Below are 27,882 nucleotides of genomic sequence, written 5' to 3'. Positions count from 1 at the left end.
GGTTTGCATTGATGAGAACATGCTGTTTTTGGCAGTAATTTAGTAAAAGACCACGTATTTGGTGAGTTTTCCTTTTATGGGATGAGGGACTTATTCCCAATGCCAACTGGGGGGGAAAATACTTTGCCTTGTATTTGAGTAAATACAGTATACAATTGTAGGAAATTAGGGTTGGAAGGGACCTTAGGAGACCATCTAGTCCAAGCCCAGCTCAAAGCAGGACTCATCCTCAACTAAATAATTCCAGCCAGGGCTTTGTCAAGCCAGGCCTTAAAAGCCTCCATGGATGGAGATTCTACCACCTCTTTAGGTGACCTGTTCCAATGCTTCACCACCCTCCTAGCAAGAAAGTTTTTCCCAATATCCAACCTAAACTTCGCTTGCTGTAACTTGAGAACAAAAATGCTATGTCAAATTTAAGTGCACAGTTTGCCCAATACATTTGGCCTGCTAAAGAGGGGACTTGAGGAACATTAGTTACACAAGAGTTCAAAATACTCTCAGCTACTCTAGCTTTTCCTGCAAATTTATAGGTCTTTGAAAACAGAAAACAAAACAACCACCACCACCACATTTGTTTCTAATCTTTCCTTTAAGTTAACCTGGTGAGCTCCTTGTAACAGCAGGAAAAACATTTTAGAGTTACAGGCTCAGAAGGGACTTTTCAAAGTTATCTGGTTCAACCCCCTTCATACAAGATTTGCCTGAACCATCCCATAGAGGTACCTACCCCAGTCAGTTCTGGAACCCCTGTTGATCCTTTCTTTCTTAATATACAAATAGATGGCTATAAAAGGAAGGAGATGGTGTTTCACTCTCTGCCATAAAAAATATTTGAACTAGGTGTCTCAAAGACAGTGCAGTAAGTAAGCAAATACCTAGGCATCCCAGTTACTACATTCACAGTCCATGTAAATACTTCACTCCCATTATGAATGCAGACCTTTGATGCTGCTCCTCTGCCTCTGCTTCCGCCCACCGCTTCTGGTCCTCGGCATACTGCTGTTCTATCTCCTTACGTCTTTGCTCAAGCTCTAGCTCTTGGAGTTCGCTTTTTTGTTTCAAGTGGAGGATTTCTTTCTCCTGGAGTCCTTGTTCCTCCTGAAGCCACCTCTTTTCCTCATCTTTCTCTTCCTTATTCTGCTGCTGCTGTGCCCCCTGTTCACTTCCTCCACCTCCTTCAGGAACATCAGCATCTCCTCCCATGACTGTTCTCCAACTAGAAGCCAAGGGGGCATGTGCAGTGATAGACATCGTGTCTGCAGTTAGGACACACTGCTCCTGGTGGAGAGGAAAACAATGCATTTTCTTTTTAAATAAACATCACATGATGAAGAAAATACTGTGTTTTGTGAGCAGATGAAGAGCTAGCTCTCAGGGAAATCTGATGGCAATGAAGTTCCTTTGATGTATGTTTCAGGATGTGTTCACTCAGGTCAAACAGGTCTTATGGTCTTGAATAAAATTTCTTGGATAATGTTATAGTGAAAAGTTGTAACAGCAAATGTGGTGGCTTAAAGTTGCCCGAGTTTCAGATTTGTCCCACCTCCCTGTTCACAACTGTATACAAACAGAAATGGTCTTGCCAAGACTGAGAAAAACTGCTCCTTGATCTGACACAGAAACAGGGAGCAAGAGAGCCCTATAAGCACTTCAGACACCCAGAGTGGTTGCTCAGCTATGGCACAGACAATAGCTGCAGAAAGGAGCCACCAAAACAGCCAGCCAAATTCTTGATATTTTGAGATATCTAAACGATTTTATTCAGTAAGGCTGCAGTTTATTTCCAATGTAAGGTCTTCAGAGACAGTCTGGTGTAGCCTTAAGACCACTATTAAACTAAGTACTTCTGAATGTAATTAAATTTTGACATATGCAGGTAGTCCCACCGACTTCAGTGGACTTATTCAATAAAGGGACTAGGAAAAGCTTGAAAGGGAAAACAATATCACAGCCTACCTCATCTTGGTATTTTGAACTCTCTTTTTCTGCTTCCTCCTGAGCCCGCAGCCATTCTTCCCTCAATTTCTCTTGCTCACGTTTATATTTCTCCTAGCAGATTATATATAAAAAAAATTCAGAGCAATGAGAAAATGTGATGCGCTCTGCTTGTAATACAATATAAAGCAGCACTTGCTTTAAGCCATTCCAGTGTATACAGCAGTCTGTTTGGTGTAGTGAAGTCTAAGCTGATGGAATGAAATCCTGACTAATGACGTCAAGGGGAATTCTCACAGTGACTTAAGTAGAGTCCAGTTTTTATGCTCAGCTTCTAAAAGCCCACCAACACATTTTTAATGTTCCCTACCTTTTGATCAGTTTTAGTGCAACTGAAAACCTGCTACTACTGTATCATAGGACTAGGGATAATACTGAAACTATAGGCTAACACTTTGTGTGCAAAAGGACCAAAGAAACAAAAGGAAAGAAAGGAAGGGGGGGACAAAGAGAGAAGGGATAGAGGAGGAAGGGGAAAAGGGAAGTGGGAAGCCAAGTCTTTTTCTTTAAGGACAGCGCTCTAAGTTTACCTTGGGCTCAAATAGATTGATCTCCAGAAGCATCCAAAAATGTGGTAGGCACTTTATAAAAACACCAAAGCTTTTACCTTGAAAAGTTTACAAACTAAAAATACAAAACTAAAAAAACAAACAAACAGACAGACAGGCAGACAAAGGGTATGAAAACGGACAGAGTTAATTAGAGATAAGCAAAGTGAGATTAAGCTATATGTCTTGCTGAGTGCACTGTCACCACAAACAAAGCTTCTGCAGCAAACTATGCTCAATGACACCTGCAGATCCCAACAATTTTTAGATGGTTAGCCTTAAATTAAATTAATCTGCACAAATGTGTGGCAAAGTGTTAAGCACGAGTAGTCCCATTCTGTTCATTTCCCTATGATTCCTGGCATGCTCAAAATTAAGCACATGCTTTGTAGCACTGCTAGATCCAGGGTCATACTTCACTCTTCTAACATCTATCACATTGATGTGAAAACATGGAAATATCCCAGCTTAACTGCTAATGCCAAGGCTGGGTTTTCAGAACTCTCAAGAAAGTATTTATTTTGTTTTGTTTTGTTTTTTCTGAGACAATTAGACATTGAAGTTAATAAGGGACTGAACTTGAAAACCCATAAATGGCATTTCTGAAAACTTTTTGAGGGAGAAAGTGCAAACTACAGTTTAAGAATATTTTATTGGCAGATTTTTGTGACCTTGAATATCTTAGGATACCAATAATTGGCCGAAAGAGTTAGTTATTAAAGACAAATGAAACATGCTAACCCACTCTTCTCTTTGTGCCTCTACTCCCATTTACAATAATGAATGACCAGCCAATTGTTATTCTGAAATACTGTGGCTTGCACAATACTGTTGCCACATATTTAAATATTAGCATAAACTTCTGTTGGAAAAGTTTTATATATAAACACTAAAAAGACAAGTTCTGATATAGCTAGATCCTAGACTTCATGAAGTATTACTTCCCCTTACTTAATTTGTAGTGAGACTGAAATTTAGAAATTCTGGAACTAAAGGGAACTCCTATGACATTCTCATTAAAATAAAAATTCAAGGCTTATTCAAGTTATTCTGTGCAGTTCACACATTTCAAATAAACATACACCTTGGAAGACTAACAGTTATATATGAACTCTTTTTAAAATAACCTTTTTGAAATAAATAAATTTCTCCTTGACAGATTTAAAAAAGAAAAAGTGAAATTGATTAGTTTTGTTTGTTTGAAATTATATGCAGGAAAGTTTTATAATAATTTTTTTTTTAAGACAAACATTTGTTTCATTTCAAATTATGACAATACAATGTTTGTATTTTCCTTTCCCACTTAAACCTTTCAAATACTCCTTTGTATTTGAAAGCTGTATGGTGGCAAAGAGAAAAATAAAGATAACTCTTCTCCGGTGTGATTTAGGCTGTGCACACATGTTCAAATGATCTGGGAGACTTATCCCAGGTTTGTTTTCCTGGTGGAAAAAGTTATCAGGAGTCCCTTGAATGGACATTTGAATGCTAAGCCCCTGAGGTACAGAGATCTTGAGGTGCTGACACTATGCTGCCAGAGGGCTCCAGTGTACACATCTCAGTTTGCTCTGAAGTCTCCCCGTCTGCCTGGAGGCAAATGGCAGTAGTACAAAGGCAGCCCTGATTTGCTAACTCAGATTGGTAAAGGTCAGCTTGCATCTCCCTGCAGCACAATGTAGGAATTGTGAAGGGGGGGTGTGTTCTGCTCTCAGGTTGGCTGGAGCAGTAGAATCTAGCCTGAGCAACATACTGCCACCCAGAAGGGCTAGGATCAAATTACTGTGGGATGCTGGATAACTGTGCTGTGGCTTAGCTCAAAAAGGCAAGTTCACAAACATTTGCCCTGCCAGGAGAAACTCTCCCAGAAGTGATTTAACCCTGGTTATTCCCAAGATATTTTTCTCCTGGAGCAGCCATTTTTGCTCTGGGAGAAATAACTTTTCTGCTGTTAGAAAGGCTTAGGACTCAGGCTGCGGACATGCATTAAAGTGATCTGGGAGAACACTCCTATTTCATGTATACTCCTGGTTTCTACTCCTATTTCATGTATACTCCTGGAAGAGGAGCAACTTTCCTAGTAGAAACTGAAAGTCTGTATGTGGCATTAGCCAAACGTAAACATAATGAAAAGCAGCTTATCCCAATTCCTTACATTTCTGTCATGTCTTTTCACAGTTTCCAAAGCACTTTGCAACACAATAGAGGTAGAATTGTTTTAAGAAGTAGGGCATAAGGTGTAGAGAAATGAAATTCTTTATCCAAAATTAGGCAAGATGGCAGAGCTTGTACGAGATCTTAGAGTTTCCTGAATGACCATCCTATGCATTATCCATATACAGTGCAACTCCCATCTGCAACAGGAAAGTTGAACAGTACCTGCAGTAAACGCTCCTGTTCTTTTTGCCATTTTTCTTGTCGTTTTCTCTCATCCTCTTGATCCCAAACCCGGCATCTAGGAACACTAATGGATGGGACTGGAAGCTAGAACAGAAAGAGAACAATTAGATGCATATGAAGAGGATATCTATTCACTATCTTTTAAAATATATTTTTAAATACTAGGTCCAAAAACAGTAGCTACAATTTGAAAGCAACAATAACCTACAGTACTACACCACTTGGTGCAGTTAAACTGTAACACTTTATTCAAGCTTTAAGAAAGGTTTAATCAGTGATCTGGTTAATTTTGTGAGACACCTAAGTAGAATAAAAACCAGTAAAATACTTAATAGCAGGCTTCCCCAAACAAAGATTCATAGATGATAGTGTCAGAAGGGACCTCAGTAGGTCATCAAGTCCAAACGCCTGCCCTGGGCAAGAAAGAGTGCTGGGGTCAGACGACTCCAGCTAAGTGCTTGTCCAGTCTCCTCTTAAAGACCCCCAAGGTAGGGGAGAGCACTACCGCCCTTGCAAGCCCATTCCAGATCTGGCAACCTTTACTGTGAAGAAGTTCTTTCTAGTGTCCAACCTAGATCTGCTCTCTGTCAATTTGTGGCCACTGTTCCTAGTTACTCCAGGGAGTGTCCTAGTAAATAGAGCATCTCCTAATCCCTGCTGCCCTCCCCTGATGAATTTATGGGCAGCCACAAGATCACCATTAAGTTCATTTCATAAACAGTGTGTAAACAAGTACTCACATCAGATATTGCAGATTCTGAGCCTCCTGTATGATCCACGGATAGGAGGAGAAACAGACAAAAAAACCGTATTATAATTGCATGCGGCTATAAGACCTATTTAAATGTGGAAAGTTTGCTTGTGGAAATTCTATGATACTATTTAGTTACACTGTAAACTATGCTTGTATTTGACCCATTATCTTTATTTAGATCAGTGAATCATTAGGCATCTGCAGTTAATACCTATCTGAGCAACTGCTGAAGAGAATAACCCTGTAACAGCAATACATTCTTCCAAACACTGCCAGTAATTGCTTAGTATTGAATTAGCAGTATAATCCCAGCTGTAGTGACATGAAGTTTACTTGCGGTGAAAAATAAAATATTTGAAATATCAATATAAATACTCCCCCCATAGAGTGCTTGTTAGTGTTAGTTACAGATCTCAGCTTAGCTTGTGCTTTTGTGACAAAAGTGCACACACCATGTAGATATACTAAAAACTAAGAGAAAAAAAATTGTGGGAAACAAACTCTTAGGAGTGAGTTTTTCTTAGAATATTTCTGGAAGAACAAAATGAATGCCAAGAGAGCCAATAGTTTAGACCATGTTAGTTACATGACACATTTCATTAAAAACAGTTATGTAACAGAAAAGCAAAAATGTTGGAACCTATTTCCCTGCCATGCAACAAAACATGGTAGAGAAAAGCACATCAAATTGTTGTAATTGCTCACAGGCCTATGTCAAATTTATTTATGTGCATTATTTTTAGTTACAAAACTTTTAACAATGGAAATGTATTGGTGAGAATAATAAAGCATCATAAGTGAAATTAATAAAAATATAAATTATTGATATATAGCTAAATACTAAAAAGTATGCCTTACCATACAGAAAGGCTTTTTTTGAACAAGGAGAAAAAAGGCAGTTAACATACCACCATAGAATTCATTATACAAAAACAAGATTAAGACCGGGTCTTAAAATATTTTAATTAAAGAAAACACAACAACATATATAAAAATATTTCAACATCTTCATTACACTAAAAATATGTGAGCAGACATTTAGAAATGACTACCAACATAACAAGAAATGCGTTGTGCCACTTCAAAAAAGTCACTTTAAAAAACCCCACACATTCGGGATGAAATCCTGGCTCCACTAGTATCAATGACAGAATTCCTCCACAGGCCTAGAATTTCACCCACAAAGGCTGCAGCAAAATACTGACATTCAAAAGAGTCTTAAAAAGACAGAATGTTAGAGTATTAGTGAAGATATGAGATGTGACATGCAGAGCACACAAAAAAGCAACCCTACAAAACTATAAACAAGAGCCATATATTTTGCCTGTAAAAGGCAAAAACAAAACACTACTAAATTCATTTCAAAATTTATGCTGGGTTTACTTTGGATTTAGTGCTGTTATCTACTGTAGAATGGCAGTAGAATGATACATTATATCAATCTGGTTGTAGAAAGCAGGGACTCTGAACAAACTGCAATTTAGGTTGAAACGAGTAATGTTATCGATAGCTGTGAACATTTCATGAAATATGTGCTGGAATGTTTATTATCCTGTTTTGTAGGTAGTTGCATACCTAAACAAAGAACATGACCCCTTCTGTTACCCAGTGGAAGAAAAAAAAAAAAAAATGTTTGAACTTTGCATCAGAGGTTTTAAAAAGGTTTAGATATACAAAACACACAAAGACCCATTACCACAAAGGTAGACCCATGAATTGTAAGAATAACCTGACGACCCTAGAGAAAGAATGGAAATGAATTACGTTCCTTTGTCATGGTGCAACAAACAATGCTGAAAAGACATAGTACCCAGCACCAGAGACTTGTTAGAAAGAATGTACAGTGGGAACAATTTCATGAAAGTACATGAAACGTTAGCTTTTTGTTTTACCTTGTTCAAAAAATTGTGATCGTCTTTTTAAGTTTTTCAAAGAAATAGATTCAGATTCTATTTGAAAAATACAAAGAACACAAGTCAATATGGTGCTTACTTTTTTTTTTTTTTAACTGACTATCACCACTGGATAACAAATTACAGTTAGCAGACTTTTTCAATCTGTAAAAATATCACTTTGAAAAAAAGATGGAAAAAAATTCTAATCTTTTGTAATAACTAATGTACATTTTAGTAGGTTATACCACAGAGATTAGTACTTAGTATAAGCAGAATCCATCTACATAACAGCACAGATGACCCACTTTGTGTGGGAGAACTGCAGAACTGGCAATATGGTTTGCTTTATCTGAAATCCCAGGTTTGGTACTTTTTTACAGCCCATGTTTAGGATTACAATCGCTCTAAAATTCGAATTCTTTGACTTCTCTTCTCCTCCTCTATGACCCTTAGTCATAATACAATGGGATGGCTTTAGCCAGTGCATATACTTTCTCATTCACAAGTGCTTTCACTTCAGGGTTCATATATAAATCAATCAGGCAAGCTATTATAAGATATAGTTAAGTAAGCAGTTCCCATTAGAGAATTAGATATTCATTAGGAGACCTAAGTGGTTGTTTTCCCTTACTCTACCCCCAAAGAGTACCTTTATTAATAACATCATTAGGACTTGTTACATGAAGCCCACACTATGCAGTTGAGGTATTAAAAAGTCATCATACTTGAGTTATAGTGGGAGGAAAAAAAACCCTGAACACATAAGGCGAGTCCCTACATTCAAGGGTGTGAGGTTTGTGGTGCCACAAATCCAGTAGCAAAAAAACCCCAAAACCTCCAGGGAAAAAGCCAGCACAGAGCATGTGTCAGTAGCATGGTCTGGAACAAGCGGAGGGCTAGCCATCCAGAGCAATGCTCTGCCTGCCAGCCAGGCTCCATGCTGCCAGATCTGCATCCCTGCTGTACTGGGACACCAGGTAATACTGCAGGGGTGTGCAATGGGGCACAAAGCAGCAGCACAAATCTGTGCCTCTGCTATTTGTGTCTACAGGCACATACTCCTGCATGTGGGGACTCACCCACAGAGCTAGATTCTCTTCATCCCATCCCTCCAGTGCCTGAAGGGCAGAGAAAGCACTGACACTCAAAATCTATGGAAGGACTGATACAAAACTGCTTTAATCTGTTATAAACAATACTGCACTATGTGGAGTTATTTTCTGTCTCTGCTTTGTTTCCCTTCCTTAATCCCTACAGCACAGGAAGTCTATAACCAGCCATACTGAGATCCAGGTTCTTGTTAGGGCTTTGTTTAAAATCAAAGAATCATAGAGACATTCGGAGGTCATCTAGTCCAATCCCTCCACCAGAGGCAGGATCATATCTATCCAAGCCATCCTATACAAATTCATTATCTAAGCTATTACTAAAATGACAGCCAACCCTGACACAAATCACATGGCATAACCCCCTAACCTGCCACAGGCAAGGCAAGGGGCCAATAGTGGCTAATATTCTGCTACTGCAAGGGTTGTTAAAATATGATCAACAGATCCAAAGAGGGCCCCTCCCATCACTATGCAAGAAGGCAAAAACCCCTACAGTCTGTACCAACCTGACAATGGGGTACAGTTCCTTCCTGACTTCAAATATGGCACTAGGTCTGACTCTCAGCAGAAGGGCAAGCTTTCTACCTAGGAATCTCAAAGTTTAAATGTCAGCGTGAGCACTGGTACATCCCAATCAAAATCCCCAGCCTTGGCTGTAGCTAGTGCCCAGTGTTTGAGGAGGGTGAAAACCCTGTCCTAAAGTGAGTAGTAAACAGGGTGGAGGGGGAGGGTTCTTTCTTGGAATGTGAAGTGAAGCCAAAACCAGTGAAGCTACAGCCACTCTTCTTCAACTACCGAGCATTCCCTGTAACACAGGTTCCCAAACTGTGGTATGCAAGACATCACTAGGAACACAGGAAAAATTGTGTAACTGCAGATTTAATTTTTTATTAGAATAATTAGCATTTAATGGGTTAAAAATATAAAAGGTATGCTGGTAGGGATATGCATGCAGCTGATACATCTGAAGGAGGTATGTAATAAAGAAAAAGTTTGTGAACCTCTGCTGTAGCGCAACCCTGCCTATTTTGAGTGCAATCAGACTTGTGTGCTAGACATGCAGCCTCCAGTATTCCACTAACATTTATAGGTACAATAGCTGTATTCTCTCTTCTCTCCTTTACAATTAACTTACAAATTTAGCTGACAAAAGACAGTAGTTTACCTTTTTGCTCATTGGAACACAAATCTGCTTGCATCCCATTTATCACTTTGGCTCCAGTATCCTACAAAAAGAAAAACTATTTAAATACAATTCCATGGTTTCATTTTAATTTATCAGTCACGATCACCATTTTTTCTCACAGGAATTGCACAAAGTTAAAGTATGCCAGACAGTTCCTATAACTTATGAGTAACTTGTAACAAATTTTCTCTAATATATTTTGTATATAGACTACAGGCATTTGCTAGAATTAATGCCCATCATTAGCTGATGGCCTGAAAGAAACAATTAAATTTGGTTTAGAAAAAAGTTATAAGCCAAAATGGTAACTATCTGAATCCCTGAGGTGGGACTAAGGGGGAGAGTTTAAGTAAATTAAAAGCATAAACTTTACCTTTCTTGGAAGAGTATCACGCGCATTACTATTAAATACCTGCAGTAGCCATTTTTAAAGAAGTAATGTTCTAAGGCTTATATTCAGAACACATGTCCTCGTCAAAGCCTGTATACATTTTAACATTTATTGATTCCCTGTTCATGGAAATACAGCAGTCACTCTTAAAAATATTTTTTCTCTTAATTTATTAACTAACATCACCACAGTATTCATAGTTTCTTTGCTTCCCTATCCTTATGACAGTGAAGCTGAAAGAGAGTATTACGCACACTGTAGCAACTTAAGATAAAAATGGCAAAAAGGTTTTTGTTGTTGTTTTTTTGTTTTCTTTTTGTTTTTTTTAAAGATGAGTATTGCTTTTTTCTAAGCTAGACCAATTGCATTACTCCCAGAAACAAGACAACAAAACCTAAGTTCTCTCCACCACACACACCTACTTAAAAAGCTCCAGGCTCAGAAGAAAAGAAGAAATCTAATCAGTAAAAGCATTGTCATTTAGAAAAGAAAATGGAATCTAAATACTAGGGAGGTGGGGTCCCTCTACTTGTAGTCCTTTTGGACAAAGTAGAGTCAAACTAGATCCCTGTTCTTTTATAACCTGGCCAGATAGTAGAAGCTCTAAATTATGTTAATGGAGGAGAAAGGAGTGGACCAACACTCCATCATGCCATCAACCCACTCTTACCCCAAGTGGAAAGTGTCATCTAGCACAAGAGCTTTCAGTGCATCAGTAAAGAGCATTCCCTTCCACAAGGTGGCCAAAATGAGGTTTCTTTGTGCTGCTTATTCTGGAGATTCTTCAATTACATCCAGGCAAATGTCATCTTAATATAGTAGGAGTTCTTTGCATATTCATATGGAAGCCAACTGCTTACTAAATTGCTACCAGAAAGATACTGCTGCCTTGTCATTCTAAAACTCTGTGTAAACAGTTATACTGGCTTTGTACATTAAATAAAAGTTAGACATTTACACAGGAAGTGATGGATTAAAACAGAGACTAATTAAAAAGCCAATTGAAAAATCTTGCTCATTTGCTAGATTTATTGTTTTTCTCCTTAAGATCTTAAAACTTGTCTGTCAATTTCTTCTCCCAACATTCTACAATTCTGGAAAAAATACACAATGAAACAAAACTACAAGCAACTTACAGAATTTTGAAGACTGCTGTTGAAATCTGTTTTTGTTGATATGTCTGAAGACGTGGTGGGAAAATGATCTCCAGAAGTTGCATCAATCCATTTATTTTCAGATGTACCTACAATGTTGGCAGCCAGACTGGTGAGATTGAGGATTTTATGCCTTACATTTGGCAGGGAAGGCTGGTCTTTTCCCCAATCTGATTGGCACATGGAGATCAAGAAATGAATGTGGACAGAGATGCCAAAGTAAAGAACAAGAGTTAGTGAAAATACATTCAAATCAGACAATAACAAGGAAACATACACATACACAATGGAGAAAGAGAGGAGAAAAAGAAGAAAGCTGAATTATGTAGACATTGTAAGAGACAGGAAAAGCTTAGACTTTTTATAAGCAGACCGCCTTCCCCAATAAGCCAGTTAGTCAAAAGCAGGGCTCAAAAGATATTAGCAAGTTTACTTAGATATATTACATAAATCGAGATATATATTTATTATTATTCATTAAAAGCAATTTTTCCACAAAAAACTTCATTGCTAAATCTAACTCTTCTCGACTATTATCAAGCCATCCTGGACAGAAAGCAGGGTTTTAAATACATACAGAGCTCCAGGACCACTATTGCCATATTTTTCCAGGGGCATGATAAATCAAATTTGTCCCTATTGATTATTTGCTATAATCCACATTGAATTTGACTATATTATGCAGCTAATGAGGCCCAGGGACTGGGTTTTCAATGACAGGTCACAAATTTAACTGTATACAAGTAGGAAAGGCAAATACTACTCCTTGTTCCAATAAACTAGGAAGTTATTGATTCAAGAAAGGATTATACAAGCCAAATGAAACATGATTGAAGGGAAAGCTAACCTTACCTTAACATTAATCTCATACAAGAGTTGCAGCCACCCTTCAATCCAGAACCAAATTAAGATCAATACCAGTAGCTTCCAGGGTCTGCTGCTTTTGATTTTTCTTGGAGCCTGTCACTCATTATTTACCAAAGGTTCTGGACAAGTTTTAACAAGCATTTTGGCTGGGTTTTTTTTGGTTTAATATCCTATTCTATATTTTCCTGCCCCACCAAATGACACTCAAGCTGTAGTAGTGTAAGTAAAAAGATCACTGATATGAGACATATGTGGTCACTGGAAATTCCTTGTCTGACTCTCAAAATGTGTTAGGGCCAAGCCAACAGAAAACTTTGAGGCTTTGCCAGATCTCCTTCAAACCAGGAAGGATGTATGGATTAGTGCTTCATGCAGAGCCAGAATGGTGGTACCATAGCCAGGAAGGAATTTTTAACCCTAAAACTAAGTACAGATACTGAAAAATTCCAAGGTGGAATTGATCAAAGCTGCACAGTTTTCTGTAAGTGGCATAGTTTAGGTAAGTACCAAACAGAACACATATTCACCCTTGGAGAGGATGGGGGCAAATATTAGACTGGGTTCTGCCATTTTAAAATCAGTCTATGCTTGCCAAACTTCTGTCCTGTTATGGGTATAGACTGGTTTTGCGTGCCGAACTTCTGTTCTGTTACAGGTATAAACCAGCTTCCAATCACTTAGACCAGTAAAAGTGTAATGCCTACACCTGGCCTGAAAGGCTAACTCCCACAGTCCTCCTTTGAATGAGACACATCACATCTCAGAAGTAACATACTAGGTTCTGCTCCACTGTGCATCATGTATATTTCCTGCTCCTTTCCCTACTGTTCAGAAGGGAATGTGGGTGGAGTGTTATACCCAAAGGGGAAGATGGGGGCAAAGCTGCTGTCTCCAAAACCTGTCAGGAAAGATAGGGGTGGTTTATCCAATCTGAACAAACAACCGCCTTCACACATGCTGGCAACTGAGGTGGCAAGAAAGGACATTTTCTATCCCTTTATATAGTCTCCTTACACACCTAAGAAACAATCCTAGGACACACCTGTAGCTTTGTGTTCCATCAAAAATTAGGCCAGTGCATAAGTATTGTCACTAAATTAAGATCAGTAGACTTGCCAGTGAAGACTGCTGCAGTATAAATGGTTAAAAAGGAAACCAAAAAAGAAGGATACCAAGCTGTGTTATTATGAAGCAGCCACACTAACAAAACACTTAAAGTAAGGATTATGGGACTCTGCAACACATGCATCGAGCTCAAAGACAAAGCATATTCACCTTACTAAGCATACTGAAGTTGCCCTGTGAAACAACTCACCATTCTTTCCATATCGTCTGACATCCATGACCAGGTTTCCAGTTTCTAGCGCATTAGCAATGGCTTCTTCCCCCTCAGGAGGGTCCATGTGTGAAACCTTTGTGCCGTTGACAGCAATGATTTCATCATCTACATGCAGCTGGCAAAGATCTGCAGGGCTACCTAACACACCAGAAGTTGGGGAGGAAAAAAAAACCACTCAGATCATTTTTGTCACTGTCACAATCGAAAAAATAGCCAATCATTTTGTTTCCTGAAATCAATATTCATTGTAGCTGGAGAGTTAAGTAAGCTTGGAAGAATTACTACCGTGCATTGGACTTTCTGGTCCATTTAGTGCTGGGTATCTTGGTTAATGTTGGAATAATGTTTTCTTTTCTATTAAAACATCTGCAGGAATCATAGAGGAAGCCTGAGCCTTTCAGATTTACATATTCATACCTGTGACTGACTTGTTTATTTTGAGATTTTTGTTGCCTCTTTCTTGACAAGTCTGATCTTGAAGGCAAGGCAATGCAAGCACCCTGGTATCTGCCAAAAATGCATTCATGTTGCGTTTGTTTGCAGTTTGTACCCTGCTAGCATTCTGGATTTCTGGGTGCACCTGAAGTGAATGTCATTTTGCCTACTGCCTTACTGAAATGCAATTTGTGTTATTTCAGAATTAACCAGGGCTGAGCTTAGTTAAGATACTGCTGGGCTGTATTCCAAGTTAAATTTTTCTGGGTTCTTTAAATTACTGGCAAGTTCAATAGCTCAACCAAGCTCTACTTTTATTCTAGGCTGAACTTGAATTCTACCAACCTGGTGTACAGTATGTATAATTTTAGAAACCACCAGAAAAGAGACAAATTTATGAGAAGCTCTAAAGCACCAGATTAAGGGGCAAGCAAGATATGGACTTAAGTTGAATTCCTTTCAATTCAGTGGGGGGGGGGGGGGAGGCTAAAAAGTTATTTTCCCTTGGAGAAGGATTCCGTGAATTATACCTGAAAGGAGTGGATACTACTGGAGGGAAACCTGACAGATCAGAGGCAGGAAACTTAAAAGGCAGTGAGATGAAGTTAAAGAAAGGAAAGTAAAAGCTGTAGATAAGGAAAAAAATTAAGTAGAAGTTCTGTTGAATTATAAAAAAGTCTCTGAAAGGAAGTGGTGCAAGCAGTACTCAGGACTTTTAGAAACAGACTGTATGCAACATTAGAAAATCCTGTAAGAAAATCCTGTACAGGCAAGAGCAGATGACTTTGTTCATGTAGTACTCATCTCCACTTTTTATGATATCCCTGCAAAGATTTTACAAATAAGAGCCAGGGCCTCCAAATAACAGTTTAGATGGCATTTAAAATGTGACACCACTGGAAGTCAAGGAATTATGGGTACAGCTATACTATGTTGCAGGACTCCTGGAGAGGGCTGCTCTCAAGCACAACATACTACCCACCCCTGTTCACTTACACCAAACCCAGAAATACAGTAGTGAAGACACTGTGGCTGCCAGAGACAGAAGATTCAAGACTTACATGGGCTAAGGACAGAAATTACATGTAAACTGGCATAAGAGATTGGAAACCTGTTCAAATCTGAAACACAACAGAAGTACAGGGCACATAAGCTGTTTTCAAACTGGCAGATTTCAACCAGTTTAAGATAAACCTGGATAGATGAATCATCAGGCTTAACTGATTTAGGTTAAATTACTTTATTGAACTTCTGTCCCAGATCCCCTCCACATTCAAGTTCACTCACAGTCCCTCAGCATCTCAGGGTGCTTTGCACCTCCCCCACAAATCACCCATTGCAGGGTGGGTAGGCTAGCCTTGGCCCAAGCTGTCTGCTTCAGCTGAGCAGGGAGGCATGCTTTAACACCCCCCAGCTTCTGGCCTGCACCACTGTAGGCATGTGTCTGTATTTCTGGAGTCAAAAGTGAATGTCTGATCATTTGCTTATCAGTTCAATCTCCGCAGCTTAGACTAACCCATGAAGATGAATCAATTCAGCCTCAGGTTTTTTGACCACCTATACTTAGCGTCGGTGGGGGAGGGAAGGAGGAGCAGGAGGGTTAGTGGTGAAGAGTACCTCACCTCAAAAGCAGCTTCCCCCTTCATGCATCTCCCTTTGGTGCAGAACAAGGAGAGGAGGTAGACAGGACATGATCAAAAGCCAGACTACTTGGGAGTAGAGATCACACTACGTAGCAGACACATAACCTAAGGGAGTGGACCACCAGTCCTGGGCACTGACTTCCAAGGGGTGACACAGTAAGCAGCAGAATGATTAAAAGAACAGAAATTTCCCAGCATCTTAAAATGTTAGGGTACAGGAATGAATAAAATGGAACATTTTCTCTTTTCTTCCTGAATTAAATGCTGGTTAAGAAATTCAATATTCCATTCATTTGACTATTCTTTAAAATTTGAGGACTCAAAGGGACTCTCGTAGATCCTCACCAAAGCAACCAAAACCAAAAAAAATACACCACCACTGTAAATCCAAGCTTTTGCTGCATGTTATACGTACAATATTATGGAATAAAGACTAGGCAGAAGAAGGTATAGGAATGAAAAAATATAGATGAATCCATGTCTTTCTAGATACTGCTCATGCAATACAAGATTAATGAAAATTACTTTCAAAATCTGGTGTCTTTGGGTTGTAAAATAACTGTGCAGTATCATGTCCAATAAAATGTTGTGCTATCCAGGAAGCATGCTGTATTTTATTTTTTCACAACTGAAATAATGCCATGTGTAATATATTTTTAAACATAATGTGTGTAACTGGAAATATCTCAGACTCAGCTGACGGTGTAAATACTTATCTTTCCATATTTCTAATACTCCTTAACAAATAATTTTGGTCATGCACTGAAATGTCACTTTAGAAGATTCTTCCCCCATAAGCTTAGAAAGCTGACTAAACTAAGTCAAAGCTAATGTTCAAAGCGAGAGGCATACTGAAACAACTACTTTATAACAAGTTGAAACTCAACAATTGACTATGAGAGAAGAAGTTCAAATTATCAAGTAAGACTAAGAAAGCATAAACTACAAAGAACAAAACATACAAAAATCACTATACGAATGAATGAATGGCAACTGCTAGAGTCTCTAAATTATATCTATGCACATAAAACTAAATAAGCACTTGAATGAACTGAATTTTTTCCTGCTACTGCATAGGATTTAATTTTAGATCATAATTAAAGCAAGTGAGTTATGGTATTTTTCAAAATTTCCACTAGAAGCAAAAAACATTTTCTGCTAAAAATGTAAATCTTTTCTTTTTCTATTCCTATTTTCCACAGAAGTGTTTCTTTAGCCCATTTGGATATTATTGCAATAGAACAAATTGCAGTGCTTGGTTAGCTTCACATCACAAAAAAAGTGCAAAGAAAGTGGGTCAAATTTGGTTTGCAAAGAAGACAGCCCTATATGGCTACACCTGGTATATTTCAGTCACGTGTATCCTTAGGTCACTCATGTCATCTCAAATACTGGTTGTAAATGGGCAAGGGAGAAGAGGGACGTTTCAGGTGTGGAGAACTACAGGGCAGTGGAGAAACTGGCTAGGTCACTTAATATTTTCTCAGGCTTTTTCTTTGTTTATTTAGTAGAAGGTGTAGAAATTGTTACAAAAAAAAACTGCAACCCTGGTTTATTTTATGGGTGTTAACTGGACTCTGGTCAAATATGCACTTCAACTTTTAAAAATCTTTTGAAGGGAACAAATATCAAGAGCATGCTGGTTTGGCACAATGTTTTTTTGTCATCAGAGCATTTAAAATAAAAAGATATATGAAGCATATAAATCACTGTAAAAACCAAGAATGAAAGGCACTGAAAATATTTTAAGGAAAACAACGTAGTTAAGATGGTTTGCTAAAATGTCAACATTCTTTTAAATATGAAGCAAGCGTTAAGAAATGAGCAGAAAAAAGTGAAAGCATGCTCTGGCATTTCAAGTGCTGCCCTTATTTTTTTGTAACTATTATGTAGCTACCTCACAGTGATGGAACACTGGTTAGCTTTCAAGGCAGCATTAACCACACCATGTATGTGAAAATATTAGGCACAGTTCAGTTAAAAAAAAAAAAGTTACTGTCATTTCCTTTGTACTTTGACATGTTATTCATGGTTAGGACAAAGTATAAACTGAGATAGCCACGACCAAACATTCACCCTTCCCTGCATGGCAGAGCCCAGAATCAGAGTTGACAGGGACCTTTGCGCACTACAATCCTATAAACATTAACCAGCATTACTGTAATGTTACTCTTATTTTGATTTACAGTAGGCAGCACAGAGAGAGATCTTTGCCCAGAGTAACTGGCATAAAAAGAGAGGCCTAGTGGCAATGAGAACAATTTTAAATTACTCTTGGATAAAGGGGTTATTCATTGTTTGATTCTGTTTATCTAGTAGGGCCCAGCCGATGTAAACACAGTCCTGGTTTTCACTTTAAAGTCAATACATAAGTTGGCAATTAATCATTTTTCTTGCTATGAAAAAGAGTTTAATAAAAGCTATATTGCAACAGTTTCTCCTTTCCTTGGAGTTTTGTTTTGTTTTTTTTATTGTGCACTAAGCCATCAGGTATAAAAATGAACATAGCAAAACTTGGAGTGAATTTTACTGAAAAACAACATATACCATATAAAAGATGATATTTTCTGAACAATTATTCTTTTTAATTAACACTTCATTAAAATATAGTTTGCTCTTTAAAACAAACTACACTAAAAACTCAGAAATGTAAAAAGGAAATGTCATCCCCAACAGGAGAGACAAGAATCTTAATCTTTGATATTAATACATATCTAAAGGAAACGGAGCTTTAGTTACTGTCTACTGTTTATTCCAATTCTGAATGCAACTTCCAGTTGATTTTTACTACCTCTGTTCTGAAAAAAAATTAAATTTCAGTCAAAGAATTTAGAGGTTGCAGTTACTTTTCAAAAGTAATAGTTTCCAATGTTCAATACAGTGGAGGCAGGCAAACCTGAAACGAAATATATGCCTGGTAACAATAATCTTTCTTGTGCACCTGGGTTTATACACAGTAGGAACTAACACCTTTAAAAATATAGGAGAAAAGAACAGTATGTCTTTATCTTCCAAAACATTAAACTGCTTCAGGCATCACAAAACCTTATGCTATGGATATACAATTGTTTCAGAACATGCTTAATATTAAATAAGTTAAGTGATACTTATACAAAGGCACTGTAGAATATTTAGCTTTTAACAATCAAATAAGTATTCCCCGTTTTCTTTTCTACCCCCTTCTGAATTCTTAGGAATATTTCCATCAATTCTTACAAGTAAATGCCTTTATTTGAAAGCCTCAGTGCATTAACAATAGGAACAAAGTCTCTAAGAGGATTAAATATGAATTTACCTTTTTCAACTGATTGCACAAAGACCCCAGAAGTATTCCAATTTGTTGTAAACCCAAAGTTGTGCCTCTTACCAGGTCTCTGGTTTATACTGATTCTCATTTCACTGTACTGGTCCTGAAAAATAAAACATGACACTGCAGTATCTGGTATCACAGGCATTTACATGAGGGAAAGTTTATCCACTAAATAAGTGAGGCTACTCACAATGTACACTTTAATTATCTATTAACTGACTTTAAAATGGTTTTCCTTGTAGATCATGCTAACTAGTTTGTTTGCTTGTTTGTTATTTAGGCGAGTAATTTAAAATGTATATTGTTTCCTGTAGTCATGTATAGTTTGTTTATTATTACATTCATCATAGCAGGTTCCTCAGGTCAAAATCCTGTGGTAAGATTCTATAGGAATTGGAAAGACATTATGATCTCAATTTAAAAAAAATGGGCAGTTAGTTTTTATACACTTCATCCCCCCTAGGAGCACCAATTGTAGCATCTGAAGAAGAAAAAACCCTAGTAAGTCCTTGCACATATTCTAGTATACTTGGGGTGCTCACTGCCTCATGAGACTATAGCGGGAATTTGAAAAAGCTGGATAATTGTAACTCATTTAATCTATATTTATGAGTACACTGTTATGAAATTGGATGCACCAAACTTGGACCAGTGTCTCTCCGCAGAGTTCCAGAAAGTCAATGGGCTGTTCTTAGACATGGTGATTTTAGATTATAAAGCAATTCCTAGACCTGGCTGGAAGCCAGACAGTCCATTCCATGGGGAACTGATACTTCAAAAATTGTTACAAGTCAGAACAAAAAGCTAAAGTTCCCTGCAAAACAAAAATATTGAAAAAAATTCAATTTGAACTTATCTAAGCCTTCTGTTTTGATAAAGTAAGAATATTTAGTTTACTATCAGAACATTCTCAACTATTCAGTGATATGATATTTAGTTTAATATAATGAAAAGCCTAATTAATAGTTTTTCCCTGATCCAAACACAAACACTGATGTTTTTGCCATAACGGGAAAATTGAAATGATTCATTTAGCTTTTTCTTGTTGGAAATTGTCAGAATGGATACATTTCCCCAAAACAATATTCTATTACTAAACCACATGCTGTGGCAGTGTGGGCCATTTTTAGCTCAATAGATTACCACTATCTGCATAATTACTGGAATAAATCTCTATTCATATGGTTACAAATATGGTTACCCTTGTTTCTTATTCTCCCCTTTCATTTACCTAACACTTCAACATCTAATCCTACATTGTAATATCAAACCAAATTAAGTAAGCAAAGGTACTCTAAGTTAGTAAAGGGGAATGTGTTAGAGTTTAACAAGCAAAGAGAAGCAGGAAAAAGGCACAGACACCAGCTCCAATGGCAATATGTGGAAGCATTCAAAAAACTTAAGTCAACCCTTTGGATCATGAGTCTGAAGACAATTACCAATCAGAGGAGAAGATGTTATAATAGCAGACTAGAAGACACAGATGAAAAAACGGTATCTCTCTCTGTTAAGAAAGAAACATTTTTGGCAAAACTCAGACATTTACAGTTTATTGAACCAGCGTGCAATTTACTTAGCTATTACAGGCACTGGCCCATACATAGGTTCTTACTTTTCTTTAGTTATTTAACTGACTGCATCAAGTCAAAATTCCATATTTTTTCACATACAAGCCCCAGAAAATAATATGCTCCTTTTTTATGAAAGGCAGAATGAAAGAGGGGGAGAGAAAGATTTTTTTTACCCCAGAGTTATAGATGCAGAGTAGAGATAGAGCCTAATCAGCAGCTGACTCACCCTTGCTTTCCTGCTCAACTAACGCTGAAAATTAGCTACTGCTGAAGACTGGTCTCCATAGGTGGGATCTGTGATTTTGAAAAAGCTAAAGAATCTCTGAGGTTGTAAAATAGAAAGGGAGAGAACAGAAGAAGGTGGCAAACAGCAAAATCACCTAAAAAGTTTAATTTGATTAGTGGAACATCAAGATCATTAAAAAGGAGAGATGACTGTTAACTCTTCCAGGGTGAGGAGCAATAAGCTATTAAGTCTACTGAGGCCATCAGCTGCCTGACCAGTAATGCATGAGTTGCTGCACTGTGGAGTAGAAATCAAAGCAAGATGTTTCTATCTTGGTCAGAAGATCAGCTTCTTTGCTTAAAACACATACCAATTTGTAGGGGGAGGAGGGTAGGAAAAATGTGTGGGTAGTAAGTGAGAAAATACGGTATTACCGTATATTGAAATTTTACTACTATACTTAAAGTTCAGCAAAGAATAATGTATGAAGTAAGATTTAGGCCATTAAGCTGTTCCTTAAAAGAATAAATGAGATCTTTTTACCTTCCCCAACTACGAATGGATCTTTACTCTTACTCCACCTGACAGGAGAGTCCAGTTCCATTCACTGAATTTAGCCTTGCTGCTTTGACAGGTTCTCTCCAAAGATTATATTGGTCTACAAACTCAACATTAGTGCTTTAGCATTTACTTGACTATCAGTCTCTCACCTGGCCATGAAATGATTTACCAGCAGATTAAGTAGAAAAGGATTTTCTACCTCAACTACATCTTGTTTGATGCATGCTGTATAAAACACCCGTGCGCCTGATAACCAAACAGTAGCTAGGCTTAGTCTTTTTATCACTGCAGTGAACAAAAATGAAACCTGAACCTAAAATTTTTGTTTCTAAAGCAAAAATGGGCACATGAAGTCCCTATATCTAATTTAATACATATCCTACCAAATTTAACAGCAACCGCTCTACTTACCCTTGTATTATTATTATTTAAATTATCATAATCTCCTCCTATTTGTAACAAACAGGACTTTGGAAACAACAATTAAATAAATTAATTATGATGACCAGGCAGGCAGTTTAGAGCTGCCAGGCCAAAAGCAGTACTAAAAATCTGTAAACTGAAAAAAAAAAAAAAAACCCAAATCTTGCTCTCTCAAGAAAAATTTGATTAAAGAAAAACAAGCTACTGTCCAAACAGGCTGACACTTCCAAAACAATATTAAAACAAGAATAAGAAGAATATGGAGTGACTTCATGATCAGCATTCGGGTTTTTTTGCTTCAGCAGTAGACATAATTAGCATTTAGAGAAATGTAAAAAATGTGGAGAATGCAACTTGCAGCATGATCTTTGAGGTTTAGTAACCTCAACTGCAGGATGCTACTGACAGCTGAAGCTATTAGTATTCAATTTACATTTGAAACCTGAGACTGACAGGAGACAGCAACAGTCAACAGCTTCATGAATACAGTACCTTATAGTCCTCAAAGCTCTATAAAGAACACTAGATCCAATTTCTGAACAAAAGTTGGAAAATTTTGCATCAGACAATTAGTGAGGATGTGATTTAGTTTAAGAGTGAAAACAGTTGTTAAACTAAAACCTAGCTGGAGAACTAGTTTAAAAAAGCACTGATTCAGGCCAATTTGGGGAGAGAGTGGGAATGGGGAGCAGAGATGAAACTGTGATGCTGGGTACATTAAAAAGGGTCAGATTTTTAACGCCTGAATTATTTTGCCTCCTGCAGTTTGAGGGCGCAAATAAAGGCTAGTGCAATTTGGGTCACTCATGTGACTGTACTCAGGAGATAAGATAATTTGCTGCTGCAAATCATGGGCACAAAAACTGAAACCTGGGAAATGTTGAACTGAACATCAGACTCACTTTGTACTTGAATTAGAAATGCAGTGAAGCTCAGGGCAGAGAGTTTTAAGTGTTGTAGTTACCAAAAGAGCAAATACTATTTTTCCCCTATACTATCTGAAAAAGAGGCTGGATGAAATGGCCTAAGTTGTTTCTCTGAGCAGCTCTTATTACTGGAGAATATTGGCCTAAGGTTTTAATAATAATCTTTGTTCACACTGCCCTAGGTCTACTAGATTACTGCAAGTAATTATATACTTTTCAAACTCACCTGTGACCTTGAAACCTCAGGCTCTGGCAGGCTTCTTCTTTCTGCAGAGGGTGCAACTGTAAGAGAGTCAGGAGAAGTATAATACTCTGATTTAAGACCATGGCTTCCAGCATCCTGGTCCTGGGATGCAGTAGAGGCTACTGAAATAGGCAAATGTGTTCTTTTAATACCTTCCTCCTCCTCTTCCTCATCCTCTGCATCTTCAACACCACTTTTCCATGCAGTGGTAGAAAGAGGCTGTCTTGTTTCTGGCTGTGAAAATGAATTGCTGGTGAACAAAGCTGGAGCTCTCTTGGCTCTATCTACTTCTCCATTATACTTCTGGGCATCGTCCATCTAGAATTAAAATGTTATTATAGAAAAGCAATTCTTAAAAATCCACAAGCCACAAACTGAGTATTTCAATAATCCAAAAAGTTTAACCAAAAAAAAGCACTTTGACCTTTCTTCCTTCTCTTCAATTACCTTTTTAGTCATTCCATTCAATACCACTTACTCCTTGCCTTAACAGAAAGCAGGAAACTAAATAATCCAGATTTGAATTCAGGAGTGACACAATCAAACCATATGCTTTCAAAAGCTTACCTATTTACCAGATGCAAAATTGGAGAAACTAAGGGCTTTTGAAAAAGCTATGAAAAATCTACACAGATTCTGATTTTCCATGTTGTGTTTCAGTACAAAGGAGAAAAATCTCACTGTTCTATCAAGTTGCATTTACACCACATAAGATGCTGTCCTGATTTATTAGCAATTATCTGATACAAAGAAAAAGTTCCAGAAAACTGTAACACATTTTTAAAAAATTTTCTGGCAGGAAACTTTACAAAAAGATATTACTATTCACACAGTCTGATCAAAGTACCAGTACAGTCAACAAGTGATCATTTAAAATATGTATCAGTAAATGTTTGAACATAGCAACAAAATTATCTGCTCCATTTTTAATATACCCTGTGTACTGCAATCACAGGTAATTTGGAAGGTAATTAATTATGATGTTAAAAGTACTGTTTGGTGACTTATTTAAGATTATAATAATTCATATACATTAAGAAAAAGGATATTTTTACCGTAAATGATCTAGGAAGTGATGAGATTCCTCGTGTGTGGACGCCGAAAGGTCTTGGTGTAACCACAGATGTTAACCTAGAGGTATCAGTTTTCTGGTAACTTCTGGGTAGAGAAGCTGAAACCCGAGCTGACCCAGTTTGTGCATTCACTGAATGGTGAGTAGACAAAGGAGCTGAGCTCTGTTTTTCGGACAGGCTTTTAGATGGAATTTGCGTTTCACCTGTTGCATAGCTCTCCCACTTCTGCAAATTCTCTGTGCTAGATGGTACAGCTAAAGGTTTTTCATTGTTCTTAAAGCCATCAGTGGTATCTTTTTCAACTAAGTAATCTTTTGCTACTGAGGGTCTGGAAGATGGTTTTTCTACGCTAAACACATCATCATATGACGAATAAATCCACTTGTGTTCAGTTGCTGGCTGGTTGTCACCGTAGGTTTCGTGATCTCTCTTCTCCCTGAGGAGACAGGGCTCATTAAAATACCAAAGGAGTGACCTGGTGAACAGGTGGGTTTTAAAAAAGTCTTTCAGCTACTAAATGCTTGAGGCAAGAAAAAAAGCAGTAGGTAAATTAAAATGAATCCTGCTGTCTCTCCAAAGTTAAATAAAACTTTTCACATATTAAAATGGCCAATAATTCTATAAATTCTAATGTTATCAGCTGGCTGTGCTGCCAAAACTGGTCTTTCTCCAAGGAATCCAGTTAAAATTTTTGGAAAACTGTAATAACTATGTTTCTTCAAAGGAAGTTAAGAGAGGGAAATGTACTTAGTTTGGAAGGGTGGAAGACTGCCACCTGAAGACTATTGTCTTATTAAATACTGTACCAAAACGCTTAACTAATTTGTAGTGAACATTGTGTTCGTCGATCCTGAAGCTAAACTTTAGTGGTTTTGTTTTTTGTTTGTTTTACAATTAAATGTTTCCATGTAGTGTAAAAAGCTCACTAGCACAACAATAGTGTTTTAGAAAACCATTTTTAAAATTGTGGAGATACTGGCCATCAAGTACAATTAACATCTATGCTGATACTGAATAAAATGTATTTTTTATCTTGAAAAAAAAAAAAGCACTGAAACTCAGAATGTGTTCAAAAAGGGTCCTTTTCATTTGCTGTCTATATGTATGCAGCAGCTATACACAGCCATTCATTTAAAATAGATGAGAGAATGTATTTATAAAACCACCATCACCTATAGGGCAAATAGTGTTGCATTACTGTATTTACTTTCTTTCCCTTTGAAGAGCGAGTTAAAACTATTTGCATTTCACCTATTTCTATAAATAGCAAATGGATTCACATAGCAATTGCGTTGAGAAAGTTGAAGAACCCACAGTCCTACTATTTTGTGATATAACAAGTACCCGGCATATATTTACTCACCATGTAAATACATGTCTACAACTAGTAGAAAATTACAACTACAGTATTAAAGAAAAATACCCAATTCTATTAAACTAGCCCAGGGACTAAAACATGACTGACCAACTTATTCATTCTAACCTGGCTAAGCTAATTTTAAACCAAACACTGTTAATATAAATGCAAATTTGATAAAAACAGATAAACTTATTTATACCTAGTTTCACTTCCTAAATTTCATGGTACATCACTAGCCAGATTTAACATCCTCTGTAAGTTGCCCACAACTAAGTTGCACCTGCCATTCAGTTATTTATGTAATGCAGAAATCTAGACAAATAAGTCACAACTGAGCAAAGGAAACCTTTATCAACCCCCCCCCCAAAAAAAAAACACCCCCAAATGTACTACATTAATTTGACTTCATATGCCAGCATAATTTTAATGCTAATTAAAGCTACTTTATAGTAGGAAACAAAGAAGCTCACCCTTAAATAATACACATGAAACCCCAGTTGGACGCATTACCTGTCTCGCTGCATTTCTTTCAGTGATTTGGTATTTCTTACAGAAACCTCAGAGGTTTTCCTTTCAATTTCTTCTCGTTCTTCCTTTTTCTTTTGCAAATCTGAAGTGAAACTTTTTCGGCGACTCTTCCATTTTGCGAGATCCTAAAATGGAAGTCACGTGAGTTTTGGGATATCTAATTTTCTGGAGACCTGTAACCACTTCATAGTCTATCCTACTGCATTACTCAGTCCTTCTAACTAGATGTAAGTGTCCTAATTTTCCTCTGTAGACAGACAGTTTTTCTGTGCTGAAGCTAGAATCTCATGTGTCTTCTTGCAAAGTCTGACCTAAATGTTTCTGAAACACAGCGTTTGTATTTTTTCAGATTAGGTGACATGCTTGTTGAACTTCTGGTCTGAAATTTAAAAGGAAAATTAACTTCTCTTTTTCAGTTCTTTCCAGTTACATCTTCAATATTTATTCTTAAATTTTCTAGGAAAACAGAACTGTTTTATTTAAATGCAACTGTTTATTTGGTTGTTTTTTAAGCAAAGCGAAGCAATATAACAACTGACTGATGCATTAGTTTTAATAAGCTAATGTCAGTATTGAAGATGAATTGAAGGCAGAATATTTTTGGGGAAATTTTTTAAAGAATTAGCAAGATAAAAAAATATACATTAATGCAATTTGCAAGGAAGAAATTTTTTTTCCCCCCTAAATGGCTGAATACTCAAATATACTCAACCATCAGCCCTTCAGTAACTTTCATTGCACGTGTAATGCTTTCTATCACTGAACAATTTAATGTGGTATTCTAACTATTATTAGATTTCACAGTAACACTAACATGTAATTCTCTAAGCAGAAGCATGCCCTGTTTAGCTTCCCCCAATGTGATTTGCAATCTTTCTTGCAGATCATTGTATTAAGCCATACTATACAATATTATATGATATGATACTATAATATAGCTGTTTTTATATTACGCCTATATTACATTTACAAACATGCAGATCAAATGATACTCTATTCCCAGAGAAGAAACTATCTAGTAGAATGACACTATGCTAAATATGGCATCTTATCTTTTAGGCTAGGTACAGAGGTTCAAAAAGCCTGAGGGGGATTTACAGTAACTTTCACAGCTTTTTTTAAAGCACCCTACATTAGTCTGGGAGTGAACAGAACTCGAGTTCACACTTGGGGGAAGAGGCACAGAGGTGGCCTGAACTGACTGTGGCCAGCAGCTAGGGGTACTCACATGCCTCCCAGGAGGCTGTTGGGGAATTGCAAGCCGACCCAAGGAGCCGAGCAGCTGGCCATCCCTGATTGGCCAGTGCAGCACCTCTCCCCAGCTTTGCCCCCTGCCAGCTGTCAGCAGCAGCTGGGGAAAAAGGAGCCCCCCAGCTGCCCAGGCCCAGCCCCAAACCAACATGATGGGGAAGGGGTGTCCACATGGCAGGGTGGGCATTTCCCCCACATGCCTGCTCTCAGTTCTCAGCCTGGTGGACACCTGCAGCCAGAAGCTGCTGCTTGAAGCCTCCATCTCCTGCCTGTGACCAGACAAGGTGGGGGTATAAAGCCATGGCTCAGAGCTGCATACTTTTCTGCCATTCCAGGAACCAAGGTTGGGAAGTAGACCCCAATAAACTTGCTGGCTTGGGTTTGGAGGGTGCCAGGCCAGACTGGATTTGCACAACAAGGGGCTCCACTCTCCTTCTGCCCCAGGTTCCTGGCACGGTGGAGAGTTGCACATCTCTGAGCTTCAGTTCCCTTCTCCTACCCCTTACCCCTCTTCCCCCCTGCCCAGCCACATCGGCAAGAGACAGAGGCTCTGAGCAGCTGCTCCTGGCTGCAGCTATCCACCAGGCCGGGAACTGCGAGTAGGAAGGGGGAAGTAGAGCCCCACTGCCATGCAGACCTGGCCCATCTCTCCCTCCCCCAAGATCCAAGTCAACAAGGTCGGGGGGGGGGGGG

At 37.9% G+C, this 27,882-nt stretch overlaps 1 protein-coding gene across 13 annotated transcripts in view; it reads right to left on the bottom strand.

The window, feature by feature from the left end:
- Window positions 1–27,882, bottom strand: part of LMO7 (LIM domain 7) — a 167,889-nt gene that overhangs the window by 17,699 nt on the left and 122,308 nt on the right. For 8 of the 13 annotated variants that reach the window (XM_019524710.1, XM_019524705.1, XM_019524708.1 and 5 more), the window contains 12 exons: window positions 25,921–26,063; window positions 24,033–24,486; window positions 22,960–23,295; window positions 19,012–19,126; window positions 13,615–13,776; window positions 11,415–11,602; window positions 9,867–9,927; window positions 7,590–7,646; window positions 5,684–5,709; window positions 4,923–5,027; window positions 1,960–2,052; window positions 944–1,281 (listed from right to left, as the gene is read on the bottom strand). In XM_019524710.1, coding sequence (XP_019380255.1) covers window positions 944–1,281; window positions 1,960–2,052; window positions 4,923–5,027; window positions 5,684–5,709; window positions 7,590–7,646; window positions 9,867–9,927; window positions 11,415–11,602; window positions 13,615–13,776; window positions 19,012–19,126; window positions 22,960–23,295; window positions 24,033–24,486; window positions 25,921–26,063 — 2,078 coding nt within the window. The remainder of the gene's footprint in view (window positions 1–943; window positions 1,282–1,959; window positions 2,053–4,922; window positions 5,028–5,683; window positions 5,710–7,589; window positions 7,647–9,866; window positions 9,928–11,414; window positions 11,603–13,614; window positions 13,777–19,011; window positions 19,127–22,959; window positions 23,296–24,032; window positions 24,487–25,920; window positions 26,064–27,882) is intronic. The other 5 variants (XM_019524716.1, XM_019524711.1, XM_019524717.1 and 2 more) reach the window with 3 other exon arrangements.

The sequence above is a fragment of the Gavialis gangeticus genome, unplaced genomic scaffold (assembly GCF_001723915.1).
Source record: "Gavialis gangeticus isolate Ggan-Ray unplaced genomic scaffold, GavGan_comp1, whole genome shotgun sequence".
NCBI classification, from domain to species: domain Eukaryota; kingdom Metazoa; phylum Chordata; order Crocodylia; family Gavialidae; genus Gavialis; species Gavialis gangeticus.
This window is presented reverse-complemented; position numbering and strand designations above follow the sequence as displayed.